The sequence below is a fragment of the Vigna umbellata genome, chromosome 5 (assembly GCF_029865625.1).
Source record: "Vigna umbellata cultivar VRB3 chromosome 5, Vumbellata_1.0, whole genome shotgun sequence".
Lineage (NCBI taxonomy): Eukaryota > Viridiplantae > Streptophyta > Magnoliopsida > Fabales > Fabaceae > Vigna > Vigna umbellata.
In genome coordinates this window covers 7276032-7292221 of record NC_142169.1, presented here as the reverse complement: position 1 = coordinate 7292221, position 16190 = coordinate 7276032, and the positions used below count along the sequence as shown (strand labels likewise).

At 36.2% G+C, this 16190-nt stretch overlaps 2 protein-coding genes across 2 annotated transcripts; both read right to left on the bottom strand.

Annotated features, from left to right (window-relative positions):
• Positions 1-4110: 4110 nt before the first annotated feature.
• LOC148197608 (uncharacterized) lies at positions 4111-4644 on the bottom strand. Its single transcript, XM_088115586.1, has one exon. The coding sequence runs from the start codon at positions 4642-4644 to the stop codon at positions 4111-4113; it is 534 nt and encodes a 177-aa protein (XP_087971712.1).
• Positions 4645-11350: 6706 nt separating this feature from the next.
• Positions 11351-13375, bottom strand: LOC148197607 (uncharacterized). The gene is made up of 4 exons (XM_088115585.1): positions 12557-13375; positions 12254-12477; positions 12039-12173; positions 11351-11969 (listed from the first exon to the last, which is right to left on the bottom strand). Exons 1-4 carry the CDS (start codon positions 13373-13375, stop codon positions 11351-11353), a joined length of 1797 nt encoding a protein of 598 aa, XP_087971711.1.
• Between the last annotated feature and the right edge of the window lie 2815 nt (positions 13376-16190).

The following is a 16190-nucleotide window of genomic DNA, read 5'->3' as shown; positions in this document are numbered from 1 at the left end:
ATCCAGCCATGGATTATGGAAGAAAGAGAAGGAGAAAGATGACAAATCGACTCACAGGCTTTATCAAAAGGTAAGAAAAACTTGAACTTTCATTATTTCTCTATGGAAAGAGTTTTTGTGATTACAATTTGAAAGTGGAAAAACCCTAACCTTTAAATAGGTTAGGGAAAAAGGGAAGAAAGAGAAAAACAAACTAACCTAACAGATTACTACTTCTAAGTAGTAATCCTAACATATCTAACTAAACAACAAACATCAATCGTCTTCCTTTAAGCTGGATGGTGTATGTTCACCAATCAAAGCTTAGGAACGATAAACTGGAAGCGCACACGGTGAGGAAGCTTCGTGAAAATGGCAGTGAGCTGCTCGTTGGAGCGAATAGGTAGGAGATAAAGAAGATTTGCTTGAATCTTCTCGTAGACAACATGACAGTCAAGTTCAATGTGTTTAGTCCTTTCATGAAAGTTGTGATTGTGAGAAATATGTTTGGCAGACTTATTTTCATAGTAAAGCAAAGTAGTAGTAGTGGTCTCAACACTAAGATCTTGTAGGAGATAATAAATCCATTGAATTTCGCATACTGTGGCAGCCAAAGCACGATATTCTGCTTCGGTAGAAGACCTGGATACAATATTTTGTTTCTTAGTTTTCCATGATATAAGAGAGGATTCAAGGAAGATGCAAAATTCAGTGGTAGATCTTCTAGTATTAGGACAAGTTGCCCAATCCGAGTCACTAAAAGCCTTTATTTGGATATGAGAATCAGCAACAAAGAAGAGGCATTGTGAGGGGCTTGACTTAATATATCTAAGCATGTGCAACAAAGCCCGATAGTGATAATCAGTAGGGGATTGAACAAATTGACTGAGAAGATTAACAGAAAATCATAGATCAGGTCTAGTATTAGTGAGATAAAGTAACATCCCTATTAGTCTGCGATAGGAATTGGGATTGGCCAAGTAATTCTCTATCTTATACAAGGAGCTGGTGTCGCTTAGAAAAGGGGTAGTGTAGGGCTTGCATCCTAGCATTTTTGTCTCTTCAAGAATGTCCAGTGCATATTTCCTCTGGCATAGGTGTATCCCCTTCTTAGATTTGGCTACTTCAAAGCCTAAAAAATATTTCATCTCTCCTAGGCTTTTGATTCGAAAAGCATTATGAAGAAGAACTTTAATGTGGTCTATTTCTGTGATAGAATCTCCTGCCAAAATAATATCATCTACATATACAAGGAGAGTTGTGAAATTTGTGGATGTTTTCTTAATAAAAAGGGAATGATCAGATTTAGATTGAGTGTAATCAACAAAAAGAAGAAAAGATGATAGTTTATCAAACCATTATCTACTAGCCTGCTTCAGCCCATATAAAGATTTAGTTAACCTACAAACCTGACCTTTAGTATGAATGTTCAGCCCTGGTGGTGGCTCCATATATACTTCTTCATTTAGGTCCCCATGTAGAAAGGCGTTATCAACATCAAGTTGATGTAGATGCCAATTTTTTGAGGCAGCAATAGCAAGAAGAATTCTAACAGTGGATAGTTTAACTACAAGAGGAAAAGTGTCCAGAAAATCTATACCTTCTTGTTGGGTATAACCCTTAGCAACCAAGCGAGCTTTGTACCTTTCTATGGTGCCATCGACTTTATGCTTGATCTTGTATACCAATCTATAACCAATGGAGTTTTTTCCAAGAGGAAATTGAGTTAAGTACCAAATGACATTATCCTGTAAGGCTTTGAGTTCTTTCTGCATGGCTATGACCCATTCATGGTTGTCTTTTTCCTCATTATAGGATTTAGGCTCATTTTTGGTAGATATGGCCAATGTGTACTTTGGTGTTTCTCCAACAAAGAGTCATAAGACAAAACATTGGAAATAGGATAAGGAGATTTGTAATTACTTTTTGCATGTAGAGAATTGGATGAGGAATGATTAACCTGGTGTATATAATCATTTAGATATCAAGGGACCCTTTTAACTCTAGTAGATTTTCTGGAACCGTGATCTTTTCTTTCATCAATTTGATCAATACCAGTGTTAATGGTGGTGTCTCCATTGTTATTAGATCTCTGCTCAGTATTTCCATTCTCAAAAAAAAATTGAGCTCCATCACAGTTTTGACCATACAAAAAATCATTAGGCAAAACACTTTCAAGCTCTTTCTCAGCATAGTTGGTCTTATTATTTTGTTGATCTTTGTAGGAAAAAGTGTTTTCATAAAAGATAACATTCCTGCTTAAAAATATTTCCCTAGTACTAACATCAAGTTTAATATATCCTTTAACACCATTTGTATAACCTAAGAAAACACATTTTCTAGCTCTAGAATCAAGTTTATGTCTGTTGTGCTCTAAAGTGGAAGCAAAACATAGACAACCAAAGGTTTTTAGGTTCAAATAGGTGGGAGGATTGTCATATATTAAACCATAAGGAGTCTTACCACTTAGAACAGATGTGGGTAATCTATTTATCAAATAAATGGCATGAGATATAGCATAAGACCAGTAGGCAGTAGGTATATTGGATTGAAAAAGGAGACTGCGAGTTTTATTTAATATATGTTGGTGTTTACGTTCAACAATAAAATTCTGTTAGGGAGTCTCAACACAACTTTTTTGGTGTTCAATATTATAGGAATCATACATAGCAACACAGTTAAATTCAGGATCATTGTCAGATTCAATAGTCTTAACAGTTTTGCCAAACTGGTTCTTAATTTTTAAAATAAAATTATGCAAAAGTTCTCTAGTTTGACCTTTATTGTGCATAAAAAAGGCCCAAGTGTGTCTACTGTAATCATCAACTATGGTAAGAAAGTATTTATGCCCATGAATAGAAGGAATAGAGATAAGTCCTCATATATCATAATATATCAATTCAAAATAATCGGTAGAAACAATGGTGCTTTGGGAAAAAGGAAGTTTATGTTGTTTTGCATAATGAAAAATATCACAAACAGTTGTAGATGACCTTTGAACATAAGGAAAATTCTTACATATTTGTTCTATGATTTTGTGGCCAAGGTGACCCAGTCTATAATGCCACAAATAATCATTTGTTTACAAGAAAACACAGATTTAGGAACATAGTTCTGACTAAAGATAGGAAAATATTTTAGATAGTAAAGGCCTTTGTAAACATTAGCATGCCCAATCATCTTCAAGGTAGAGTTGTCATGTATCTGACAAGTCTTAGAAGAAAAAGTTAGAGTGCAATTTAGGTCCCTAGCTAGACTTTGAATATATATATAAGATTAAAGGAAAATTCTAGAATATAGAGAACATTAAATATGATGAAATTTTTTTAAAATTGAATGGTTCCAGCATGTTGGGTTGTAACTGTAGAGTTATTTGGAAGCCTAACATATATGGGTTTAATTTTATGAAAGGTAATAAAGTGTTTTCTTTCATGGGTCACATGATCAGTGGCCCTAGTGTCTATAATCAAGGAAAATTTATTTGGACTGTCTCCAGATGTGTTTCTTTTCACTTGGCTAATATTGTGTAAAGGGTTATCAATGCCCTTTATCATTTTGATCAGTTTCTGCATCTGCTCAGGAGTAAAGACCTACATATAATTAATGTTATTTTCCTGTTGAGTATTCTGAGTCTGGGTAGAGGTAGAATCATTTTTGCAGGCATTAGCACAACTCCATTCATTATGTCCTCCCCTGTCTTGACTATTTTGGTTGTCATTTTCCTTGTACCATGGTAGGTAGCCATGCTTAGAATAACACTCATCATTCGCATGATTCATTTTGTGACAATGGGAACATTGTTTCCCATAATTGGGATTTCTCCTTCTTTTTCTTCCTTGTCCACGTGAACTAGTGCCACGCCCTTGAGGCTTTCTTGGGTTTGTCAGTGGTGCTGGCCAAAATCTTGAAAGTATGATTTTGATTAATGGCTCCAGGATGTTATCTTTCTTGTCTTTCTTGCTGTATAAGGAGAGAAAAGACCTTGTTGATGTTAGGAAAAGGCTCCATCAAGAGAATTTGTGTTCTAGCAGTATGGTAGGTGTCATTTAAGCCCTTTAGGAAGCAAATAACATGTTCAACCTCTCTATCTTTGAGAGAGACTCTAGACAAATCACAAGTACAAGGGATTTGTCATGTGCAGCAAGGTATGGGTCTAAAAGACTCTAATTCTTCCCAAAGAATCTTTAAGTCAGTGAAGTATTGGCTGACATTCCTCTCTCCTTGTTTAATGGAATGAATATCTTGCAATAAATCTGAAATCTTGAAGTAGTCTCCTTTAGAAAATCTTTCTTTAAGTTCGTCCCACAAATCTTTGGCATTGTTAACATAGATAACACTTTCTGCAATCTGAGGTGAAAGGGTCTTGATGATCGAGGACAAAACCATTGTGTCACATCTCTCCCAAGCATCAAATAAAGGATCAGTCCTTGGTGCCTTTTTTATATTGCCATCAATGAATTTGATCTTGTTTTTGGAGAGAATAAATCTTTTCAAATTTATGCTCCAAGATGAGTAATTAGTTTCATTGAGAACCTGGAAAATGAGAATAATACCTGGATTTTCTCCAGGATGAAGGTAAAACGGGCTAGAGGGTTGAGTGGTGGGATCTGGATTGTCCATCATGCCAAGAACAGACCAAGATATATGTTGCTCTTCTGATACCATATTATAATAAGGCCTAATAGTTTTATAACAGAGGCCCACTTAGTTAAAGGCCTACGAGAGATAGAAATATCTCGTGTGAGAGACTTCTGCCAGAAGTTAGTGTTGGTCCACGAGAGAGAGAGAGAGAAAGAGCACGAGGCTCTCTGGTAGCAAAGAGAGAGAAAGAGCACGAGGCTCACTAGCAGCATCCAACCATGGATTCTGGAAGAAGGAGAAGTAGAGAGATAACAGATCGACGCATATACTTCATCAAAAGGTAAGAAAAACTTGAACTTTCATTATTTCTCTATGGAAAGAGTTTTTGTGATTACAATCTCAAAGGGAAAAAACCCTAACCTTTAAATAGGTTAGATAAGTTAGGGAAAAAGGAAAAAACAAACTAACCTAACATATTACTACTTTTAAGTAGTAATCCTAACATATCTAACTAAACAACAAACATCAATATAGTTTATAAGCTTTGTCATATATATATAGTGCAGAAAAGTCAACCAAAGTGCAGAAAAAGTTGCGTTGAGCGGCAAGGGGCGCTGAGCGCCAATTTTTACTGTCTCACGCTTGCCAAAATTGCCGCTAAGCGTCATTTTGAAGAGCCGCACTTACCGCTGAGCGCCATTTAAGTGGGCTTGGACCTATTTTCTGTTATTTTTATGGGTTTGGACCTGTTTTTCTGTTATTTTTATGTTCTATTTAAGGACTTGCACATTCTAGGGATTGTATCTTTTGATGGCTTGAGCATAGAAACACAATTTTCACCCCTTGGGGGTAGATTTGGAGATGTTGATGGCTCTCCTCTTCTCTTTCTAGTGTTTTTCTATCTCTTTCATTCTTTCATTCCATTGTTCATCTAGTTCTTCCATGACAATGGAGAACTAAACCTTATTTGTTGTTGGGAAAGATGTAACCTCTTAAACTCTCATGTATTGAATTGATTCTTGATTATATATGTTTTACTTCATTAATTGTTAGGGTTTTTCCTCTATACTCTATGCATGTTTTGTTTAACTTATTCAATTGCATGATCTTTCATTTTGTCAATATGGACACATACAGGGAAATCTAGAACTAGGGAAATTCTCCCGGAATCAATATTACCTAGACATTGGATTAGGAGGATCGGTTGCCTTTAAGCTTCTGTGCGAATGTAATGCATGATTAATTGCTAGGGAGACAAGATATTGTAAACTAGTAATTAGGATTAGGCTTTCTTCACCGAGACATCGGGTTTAAGGTAAATTAGAAAGTGGCATTAACATTAATGAAGAAAGATGAATTCACATATGCATGAGAGTAAATTAGGTGAAATCTAAACCCAACAATATCATCAACTTCATCCATTCATTCTTTTGTTTAGCCTCAATTGATCAAATTGCATTCATGTTTATTTTATTGCATTTGCATCCAAAAACCCCAAAATTTGTTCTTTAGAGTCTTAATTAGTTGAGTAATCACATAACTGTTTAGTGTCGTGAGTCTCTTGGGAAACGATACTTGGTCTTACCATTTATTATTACTTGATACGATTCGGTACACTTGCCGAGGTCTTAACAAGTTTTTGACTCCGTTTTCGGAGATTAAAAATTTGTTTATCATGCATCCATATAACTTTGTGTTTGTTGTCGTTGTTGCTCTCGCTCTCTGTATCTGTCCTCTAGTTCCTTCATCTGTCAGGTACGGTGGTCAAGGGAATGATGAAAATGAACAAGAAAATTGATGAAAACAATCCACTCCCAACAAAGAGAAATGATGAAAATAACATTTATAAAGTTGTTTGTAAAACAAGTATTAATTAATATATATATATATATTGTCTTAAATGAGTATGATTAAATAGCATTTTGAGGTTAGTACCTGTTGATGAAGCATGGACATTGAGCTCTTCTCCTGCTCTTTCAGTTTCCTCTCAAGCTCATGACAGCCCAGGAGAAACCCTTTCTCCCTTTTAACTTTGATCCAGGGATTGAGGGACTTTGGGTGCTGATGATGGAAGTGGTTGAGTCAAAAGTAATGTGTAGTTTATGGAGGGTCTGGAATTTTGATTTAGTAGGGATTGCAATATTGGCATGGGTATTGGAATTGAAAAATTGTGATGAATTGGTTGAATTAAAGGCTGGGGTTGAATGTTTCAAGAAGGCTCTTTGGATGATAAATATACGAAGGAGAACCAAAAAAACCTTGGGGTTGAATGTTTCATGAAGGCTCTTTGGGTGATAAATATATGAAGGAGAATAAGAAAAGCCTTGATTGGGGAGAGATAAAGAGAGAGAGAAAAAGATGGCAGCAACGGCAGAGGAAAGAGAAAAAAAGTGCAGCCAGGTTAGCACGGACTTAACTCTGTTTATGCTAATTTAACGGAGAGGACTTTATTTATACATTTTTTACAACTTTGGGACTCAATTGATTCAATTTTAAAACTGGGTACTAAACAGAAATTCACCTTTTAACATGGGGACAAAGTAAGCATTTAAGCCTAAATATTATGCAGAGAACGAGAAAAGGAAGAGAAAGTGAGATATTTCTCATTAATCAAGAATGAAAATGAATACAGAAATATATGTAGCAGAGAATAAAGCAAGTGGTATAACTGTCATTTTGAGAGTTATGGTAGTTTGGGTTACAATAATACACCCCCTTAAACCAAACTGTCTATAGGTTTAACATTCAGTAACTCTCTCAATCTTTCAAACCTATTTTGCCTTAAAGCCTTTGTAAAAACATCAGCTACTTGATCCTCAGTTGAGCAGTGAATTAATTCCAATCTTCCTTTGCTGACCTGATCTCTTAAGAAATGAAATTTTGTCTCAATGTGTTTGCTTCTTCCATGGAAGACTGGATTCTTTGACAAACTAATGGCAGATTTGTTGTCTACCAAAAGTTGGATTGGCCTTCTTGATGGAGGACCATCTAAGCTTCACATAGGACCTTTAACAAGAGCCATGTCCAAGAGAATCCAAGAGGAAGAGGGAGCACTCAATACCTTACTCTTATGGAGTATTACTTACTAAGTTCTCTTTCTCTTTGCTAAATACTTTTACATTGCTTTTGTAGAATATTAATAAAAGGGAGGAACCATGTCTATGCAACTTAAAAGGGCTGCCACGTAAGTAAAGCAAAAGAAGCACAAATGGATGGTTGGTGCCCATGGCTTTGCATTACGTTCAACACCAAAGACAACAACTCAATCTTCTTCAATTGCTTTGCTGAGTTGGCACTTATAGCTTGCTGCCCAAGCTTCCTATATCTGTTTTACAGCATGTGCACATTTAAATAGCTTGCACAATATGTTTTAGAAGCTCTCCTTCTTCTATAAATAGAGAGCTTCATCACTTGTAAAGGTAACTTGATTTGTAGTAAAGAAATGCTGCCAATTTTCAGCTTTCACTCTCAAGTTCAACCTTGTGCTTTGTTATCTTGCACCTCCTCTAGCTTCTTTCCCCTTTGGAAAGCTTGCTGAGCTAGAATTCTACCAAACACAACTACTCAAACACTTCCAGCATCTTATCAAACACCTTCCGTGCATCCAGAAACTCCACTGCATTCTCTCAATCCGCTGCCACTTCTCTGCGTCTTGAAGCATCCTTCTACACGTCATGGAGCTGCTTCTATCACTTCTACACTCTAGCCTTAGATCATCAAGAAGTGCCTCCAACCACACACACTAACAAGATTTCTCCGCAAATGCTATGTATTATGCTTCGCAGGATGAAAGTGCCATCACACTCTGCTTTTTAGAACACCAGGAAATAAGTGCTCCCATGTATTTGATGAAATACCCAAAGGTACTCCTTCTATCAACCTTATCTACGTACCAATCAGAATCACACCATATATTATTTGATCTAGCAATTATAAAAATAATTTAAATTTCTAAAAAGAAATGCTTATAAAAGTGTGAATGAGTTTATCGACATACATATATTCCTTCATTTATTTTTTTTATCCGAATATTTTTGTATTTATTCTCACTTCCTTTCCTTTATGTTTCATATTTCTTTGGTTTAATTCCTATTTTGGTCCCACTTTTCGTAGGGTATGTTCAAATTGGTCCTACTTTTTTTGAAAAGTTCACTAAGATCCCACTTTTCGCAAAAACGGTGCAAGTTAGTCCTTTTTGGTTACGGCGTTAAAAAACTAACGGCACAGCTGCCCAGCTGGAAGAAAACTGATGAGCTGTACATTTTTTTGTTGACGTGGCACTGTGAATTGGTGATTCATCCTGAGAGCAGAGGATTCATGGCTGTTTTTACCCAAATTGAAAAGCAAAGTTAGGGTTCTGAAATCTAAAAGCAGGAGGTTTCAGCAAAGTTAGGGTTCTGAAATTTAAAAGCAGAGGTTTAGGGTTAGGGATGAATTCATCACAGAGTTGTTCTTCCTGTTCGAAGGCAACCTCGAAAGGATTTTCGCAATCCTCACACGGTGTTGTTTCCAGGGGAGTTGGGATAACCCCTATTTGCCACTGTGGTGATATTGCTGTAATGAAAGTTGCTAGAACTTCAAGGAATGCTGGGAGGAAATTTTGGGGATGTCGCCATTACAAGGTGTTTTGAATAGCGTACTGTCCACTTCCATGTGTTTTGGATTTTATTTGTTTTAACATTTTTGTGTTCTTGGTGAATAATAGGGTGGGATATCAAGTGGGATGTCATGTAATTTTTTCAAGTGGTGTTCTGAGGACAATGCTGATGATAGAGATGGTACAATTGTGAGACAAAGCAACAGGATATTTGATCTGGAAAATAATGTCAAAGAGTTGCAGAGAAGGATAAAGTTCTTACTTGGAGCTGTGTTTGCTGTTATTGTGTTGAACATTATGACATTGTGGCTGTGTTTAGCTTGATCTTAAGTGTGCAATGTGCAATTTATGTTTTGTTCATGTAATGTGTTAGGTGTTTAACATCATGTTTTGTTGATGTAATATCAGTTGTTGTAATATGAGTGAACAATCTGAGTTCGTGCAATAAAGTTCGTTTTAGTCCCCCCTTTGTTTTAAAAATGTTAAATGTGGTCCCCCTTTGCTTTAAAAATTGTTCACGGTGGTCCCTTTTTCCTTTAAAAATTGTTGAAGGTGGTCCCTTACGTATATTACTGTAATACATATTAAGGATACCTGGCAAAAAACAGATATAATTACATAATATCACTACAACTATAATAAGATATTTAATTAAAGTGCTTAATAAGAATTCAACATAGACAATGAAAGTGCTTAATAAGAATTCAACAGACACAATTAAAGTACTTAATAAGAGTACAAAATACATCCAAATACATCCAAATTAATGGTAATTAATGGGAAGGAGTTGATCAAATTCTGAGTGGGGAGATGAGTGTTGGTCATTGATTTAAACGCAAGAAGTGTGGAGTGACCCGTGATGAGTAGAGGGACGAAGTAGTGCAAGGGATGACTAAGAGTGTTCAAAAAAGGGCTTGGTAATCGTTTACAGAATCCTGGTAAACGATTACCCGAGAGAAAATTGGATTTTGTACATAAAGTCCAACACAGGTACTCAGTCATGTGAACTGGGGTCACCATTGGCCAAAAAAGTGAGTTTTAAGCACTTTTGCACTTTTCTTAGGGTGGTCTTGGTGTTTCAGTGGTGGGAGAGGGTGGTTGGTGATGTGATGTGAGTCCAATGAGTGTGGGGTGACCCCTCATTAGTTGGAGGAGCAAGCTCTGCAAGGGATGACTAAGAGTGTTCAAAAAAGGGCTTGGTAATCGTTTACAGAATCCTGGTAAACGATTACCCGAGAGAAAATTGGATTTTGTACATAAAGTCCAACACAGGTACTCAGTCATGTGAACTGGGGTCACCATTGGCCAAAAAAGTGAGTTTTAAGCACTTTTGCACTTTTCTTAGGGTGGTCCTGGTGTTTCAATGGTGGGAAGTGATGTTTTGGCACCCCATGATGGAGGAAAAAAACAATGTTTATGAGATGAGCAACTTGGGTGAGATAACATGCTGTCAACTTTGACCTTTGCTGGCTATTTTACTGATAACTTTTCCCACCGACCTCCAAATGATGTGACTCTTTTTTTATTAGAAACTAGACTCAAAAATCTTTCCAATGACTACTAATTTGTATTTTTTGGACATCTGAGTTGGTACAGTTTATTCTTTCAAGTTAGCGTTTCATATATTTTTGGCAACTCGGACCTTTGCTTCTTCTTTTGCTCATAACTTTCTCCACCGAACTCCAAATGAGTTGATTCATGTTTTGTTGGAATCTATACTCAAAGAGCTTTCAAATTATGCCTTAGAAATCAAATTTACACCTTTTTTGACACTGTAATCGATTACAAGGACACTGTAATATGAGTGAACAATCTGAGTTCGTGCAATAAAGTTCGTTTTAGTCCCCCCTTTGATTTAAAAATGTTAATTTTGGTCCCCCTTTGCTTTTGAATTTGTTCACGATGGTCCCTTTTTCCTTTAAAAATTGTTCAAATTGGTCCCTTACTATATTACTATAATACATATTAAGATACCTGGCAAAAAACATATATAATGACATAATATCACTACTTCCAAATATCACAACATAATATCAGTGCAACATATTTAATTAAAGTGCTTAATAAGAATTCAACATACAGAATGAAAGTGTTTGATAAGAATTCAACACAGACAATGAAAGTGCTTAATACATCCACAATTAAAGTAGTTAAGAAGAGTACATATTAATACATCCAAATTTTCAACTAAATCTATGGATCTTTTCTTCTAATGTTTAACTTCTGCCTTTGTATTGGCTCACTTAAATCTCGGATGGAATCTTGACTTGGTTGTGGTGGTTGAGGAGATTGGGGACTTGATGGCTGTGAAGGTGCAATGGGTTGTGAACTTTGTGCCTGTGTTGATTGTGTTGGTTGGATGATGGCTGGATTTAAAGGGCACATTTTTTTGTTGTGCCCCAGTTCACGGCAGATACTACATCTCTTTCGCTGCCCACCAACACTCATCTTGGTCCCATCTTTTGTTAGCTCCCATGGCTCCATTCTTCTTTTTTTCTTGGGTCTCCCAGGCATGTTCCTCTTAGGTGGTGGCAGTACATCAGGACAAGTAGTTTTTTCCCATAAGAGGTGGCCATTCACAGGATAGATGATGGACGCATATGCTTCTTCATATGTGGATTTCCTGAAACAAATTGGTATAAAACTTTCTGGATCTACATTTGAATAGTTCATTGATGCAACTGCATGACAACATGGGATGCCACTGATCATCCACTTCCTGCAGCTGCATTCTTCATTGTCCAGGTCCACTGTGAACTTGTTCCCAATGATTGAAACATGTCTAACCTCAAATATCCTTCTTGCAGACCAGCTGAATAAACATTAGAAATCCATACCTGCCACCTTCGTTCTGTTGGTGGCCCATCTTTTCATCAAATACAGTCTAATATCCTCCAGCATGGTTATTATGGGTTTTCCCCTGGAATGCACAAGAACACTGTTGAATCCTTCACTGATGTTGTTATCCAGAGTATCACACATTGCTTGAGTTCTGAACCTACTTCTTGACCAATACCTATTGCACGAGAATGAAGAAAATGAGTTACCAAACATGAGTAATGCAGAATATTTGTGCATGTAATGGTCAGAATGTACCTTGGGGGAATGGCTATGAGATATTTATATGCTTCTTCATTCACTACTCTGATATTCAACATCTCTCTCTCCCAAGCTTGGGGGTATGTGCTTGTGGCAGCCCTCCACATCAAATTCTTCAATATCTGACCAGAAAATCTTTTCCTAAAGTTAGCATAAAGGTGCCTGATGCAGAATCTTTGTTCTGCCCTAGGCAAAAGCTCTTGGATAGCTGGCACCAACCCCTGCCAACATCAATTATTTAATCAAACACATATGCATAATAAAGTTTGCAAAATAAAATAATAAAAGTACTGCATGTACCTTTTGCTGGTCAGACATCCACGTATATGCCTCACAAACTTCATTGCCCCCAAGGTCTTCAACCAATAATTGCAAAAACCAGGACCAACTATCTTTATTTTCGACTTCAACTACTGCATATGCAAGGGGTAACATTTGCTCATTTGGATCCCTCCCAACAGCAGTAAGCAGCTCTCCCTTATAAAGACCTTTCAAAAAACACCCATCTAAACAGATGATGGGTCTACAACTAATAAAACTATCCTTACATGCTTTAAGACAAACATAACATCTCTGGAATATGGACTGACCATTATCACTGTTGACTTTAACCTTAACCGTTGACCCAGGGTTACTTCTCAATACCTCATGTGCATAGTCATAAATCCTTCTAAATTGTTCTTTAAAATCCCCTTCACGTTGACTTGATGCCATTAACTTCGCCCTTCTTGCTTTAGAAATTGATACATTGGTGTTCCATTTCCTTAATGCTTTGGTACGTATGTCTTGGACCTTTATACTAGGATTGTCATTCATAGACTTATCTATTTCATGACTCAACCACTTACTATTCATCAATTTTATGTTCAGTTGCCTGCTGCAAGAATGAACATCCACAATCTTCCTTAATTGCCAAATCTTGCGTGATGGCAAATACCCACAGTAAGCTACCCATGGACAGTTTTTTTTTCCACCCATGCATCTCACCCTTACCCTACGCTTATCATTTTTTACAAACTTAAGAGCCCTCCCAGCATGAATAGCATAACTTCTAATGGCTTCCTTAAACTCATCCTTATCTGTAAAGATAGTACCAAGTTCCCATTTGTAATCTGACATTGACTTCTTTTTACCAAATGTAGGAAAGGGACCTCTACTTGGTCTGTCCTCAATTTCATCCTCCTCACTTGCACTATTATCTGGAGTTAACAGCACATCTGACTCCCATTCATCATCTGACAACCCCCTACCATGTCCTTCTGCTTCATTATCACTGTCTTCCATCATGTATTCTGAATCACTATTATCCAAATTCCCTACCTCCTCCAAGTTCTCTTCAACAGAAACATGTGCTTCATCCTTCTCAGTATCCACTTCCACTTCTTCCTCACTGTCCACTTCCAGTTCTTCCTCACTGTGCATTTCCACTTCCTCCTCCTTGTGCACTCCATCATCTTTCTCCAAGTCACCACCACAGCTAAGAGGACCTTCCTCAACCTCCTGTTGCACTTCAACAACACCTTGTACACCAACCTCAACACCACTACCCTCACCACTGTCTGCAGGTCCTTGGCAAAGGTAAAGAATTTCATCCTCATTTTCTTCAACCACTGCTTCGCTCACTTTATGTACAACATACAAGTTGACTTTCCCCAACAATTTTCCCACATTCATCATGTTCAAAGCACCTTTATCGTCATATAGCTTATATAAAACATGGTCAATATCGTAATATAACTCATGTACTTCAATATACCCCAAATCCTTAAGTGAACCTACTACTCCAAAATAGCTCCATGTATCGGGGTCAATGTCCCAATAACATCTTTCCCCACCTATATATTTAAAGGGCACTTCCTGTATCAAGGTCCCACCGTGGTGGACCACTACCTCAAAATTATCGTTAGACATCCCTACACTGCAAATGGAAAAGGGGGACCACTCATTAACTTAATTTAACAGACCATGGGACCAATTCCAACACCCAACGACAGTACTTTTTCCATTAACCCCCCACCATGCCACAAATATAACCATATTTTAAACACAACAAATATAGAATCCACCCATTAAAGAAAAAGCAAAAACATAAGAACAGTAATGCGATCACTAACCTGAAATTTGATTTCACCAAAAATCAGAAGTTGCACTCTTCGAAACGAGATTCTGGAACCCTAAATCGCATGCAGATTTTACCCCAAATGTAATTGTCAAATTTTTTTAACCCTATCTTTTAAATTAATTTAAATTAATTAATTTAACATATCACAGTGCCACGTCAACAAAAAAATGTACAGCTCATCAGTTTTCTTCGAGCTGGGCAGCTGTGCCGTTAGTTTTTTAACGCCGTAACCAAAAAGAACTAACTTGCACCGTTTTTGCGAAAAGTGGGATCTTAGTGAACTTTTGAAAAAAAGTAGGACCAATTTGAACAGACCCTACGAAAAGTGGGACCAAAATAGGAATTAAACCTATTTCTTTTATCAATGATAAAAGTTCTCACATTTGTACATAAATGACTTCACTGTTTACCATATAAGATACAAATCACGTATTTCTATCTATGGTGGAACGTAGACACTTATGACAATATTCTGACTTCTAAAGGACAATTACTCTTAACACTTTTCATAATTATCATAACGATTACTCATGTCAATTCATTGTATATCTCTTTAACATTTTGTTGTAAGGAAAATATTTTAAAAGGTGTTAAAAATTAGATGGTATATGTAATACTTTTTTAAATATTTCTTCATTATTAATTTCACTATATATTTTGGTAAATTAATAACGTATAAATATTTTAAATGCTTATTTGCATGCCTACTAAATTAACTTGTAAGATGTAAGCCTTCTATATATTTTTTAATAATTTAATTTAATTTCTTTTGTAAACTTGTTGTTTTAATAAAATATATATTGAGCTGTCAAAACGGGTCATCCGGCCCGACCCGGTTCGGCCCACCACGGGTTGGTCACATAGTGAGCCAATCCAACCCGGCTCATTTATTAGCGAGCCAGAAAAATTCAAATCCGACCCGATCCATCACGGGTTGGTGGGTAAACGGGTTGGCTCACTGGCTCATTTAATTACAATTTTTTTAAATAAAAAAATTATAAATTTTCTATAATTTAAATCTAAACAAATTTCACTCCCAACGTGGATGTTTAATTAATTTTGAAAATAAGGAACTTAAATAATTTTTTCAAGCAAAACCAAAATAATAAATAATTTTTTTATAAAATTAAAATTAAAATTAAATTTTAATAAAATAAAATTAGTTAGGTAGGTTGGTGGGCCAACCTGACCCACCACGGGTTCAATCCACATGAGCCGGGTTTAAATGAGTCGGGTTGAGATTTAACCTCCACAAATAAAATACAATTTTTCAAACCCAACCCGGCTCAAACCCGTGGTTGGCTAGGTTGACCCGGGGATTGTCACCAATTTGAAAGCTCTATGTATCAGTTTAGTTACTACATAATATTTTTATATATTTTTATTTTATATTATTATTATTGTAAAAGAGGCCTCATCCGTCCGTACGCATATTTACTAGTAAGGTTATTAATTCATTACATATTCTCTAAAAGCAAACTATTTAAGTTGAATAATATACAATGAATTAACATTCATTGCAAGAAATGTGGAAAAAACAACAATAGGACCCGAGATAATGTAGCTCATCTGTCACGAAATGTTAGAAATGATGAACTTTCTCCTTTGAAAGTCATTATTATTCTAGGCATCTATACTCCATTGTAAACCAGGAAACATTATTTATATCATGGCATAGAGCTCTCCTATATAGGAAGATGTATATGAGTGTAACAATTTTATCATTTGTATTAAAATAAGCAAAAAGAAATATAACCAATGTAAATAGATTAGAAAATATGAAAATGAATTAATATATATATATATATATAT

Coding starts and splice junctions, on each gene's coding strand:
- LOC148197608 (XM_088115586.1), bottom strand. CDS start 4,644: ATGGTATCAGAAGAGCAACATATATCTTGGTCTGTTCTTGGCATGATG.
- LOC148197607 (XM_088115585.1), bottom strand. CDS start 13,375: ATGTCAGATTACAAATGGGAACTTGGTACTATCTTTACAGATAAGGAT. Junction 12,478..12,556: donor GGATGTCTGACCAGCAAAAG/GTACATGCAGTA, acceptor TGATGTTGGCAG/GGGTTGGTGCCAGCTATCCA. Junction 11,970..12,038: donor ATGCTGGAGGATATTAGACT/GTATTTGATGAA, acceptor ATGTTTATTCAG/CTGGTCTGCAAGAAGGATAT.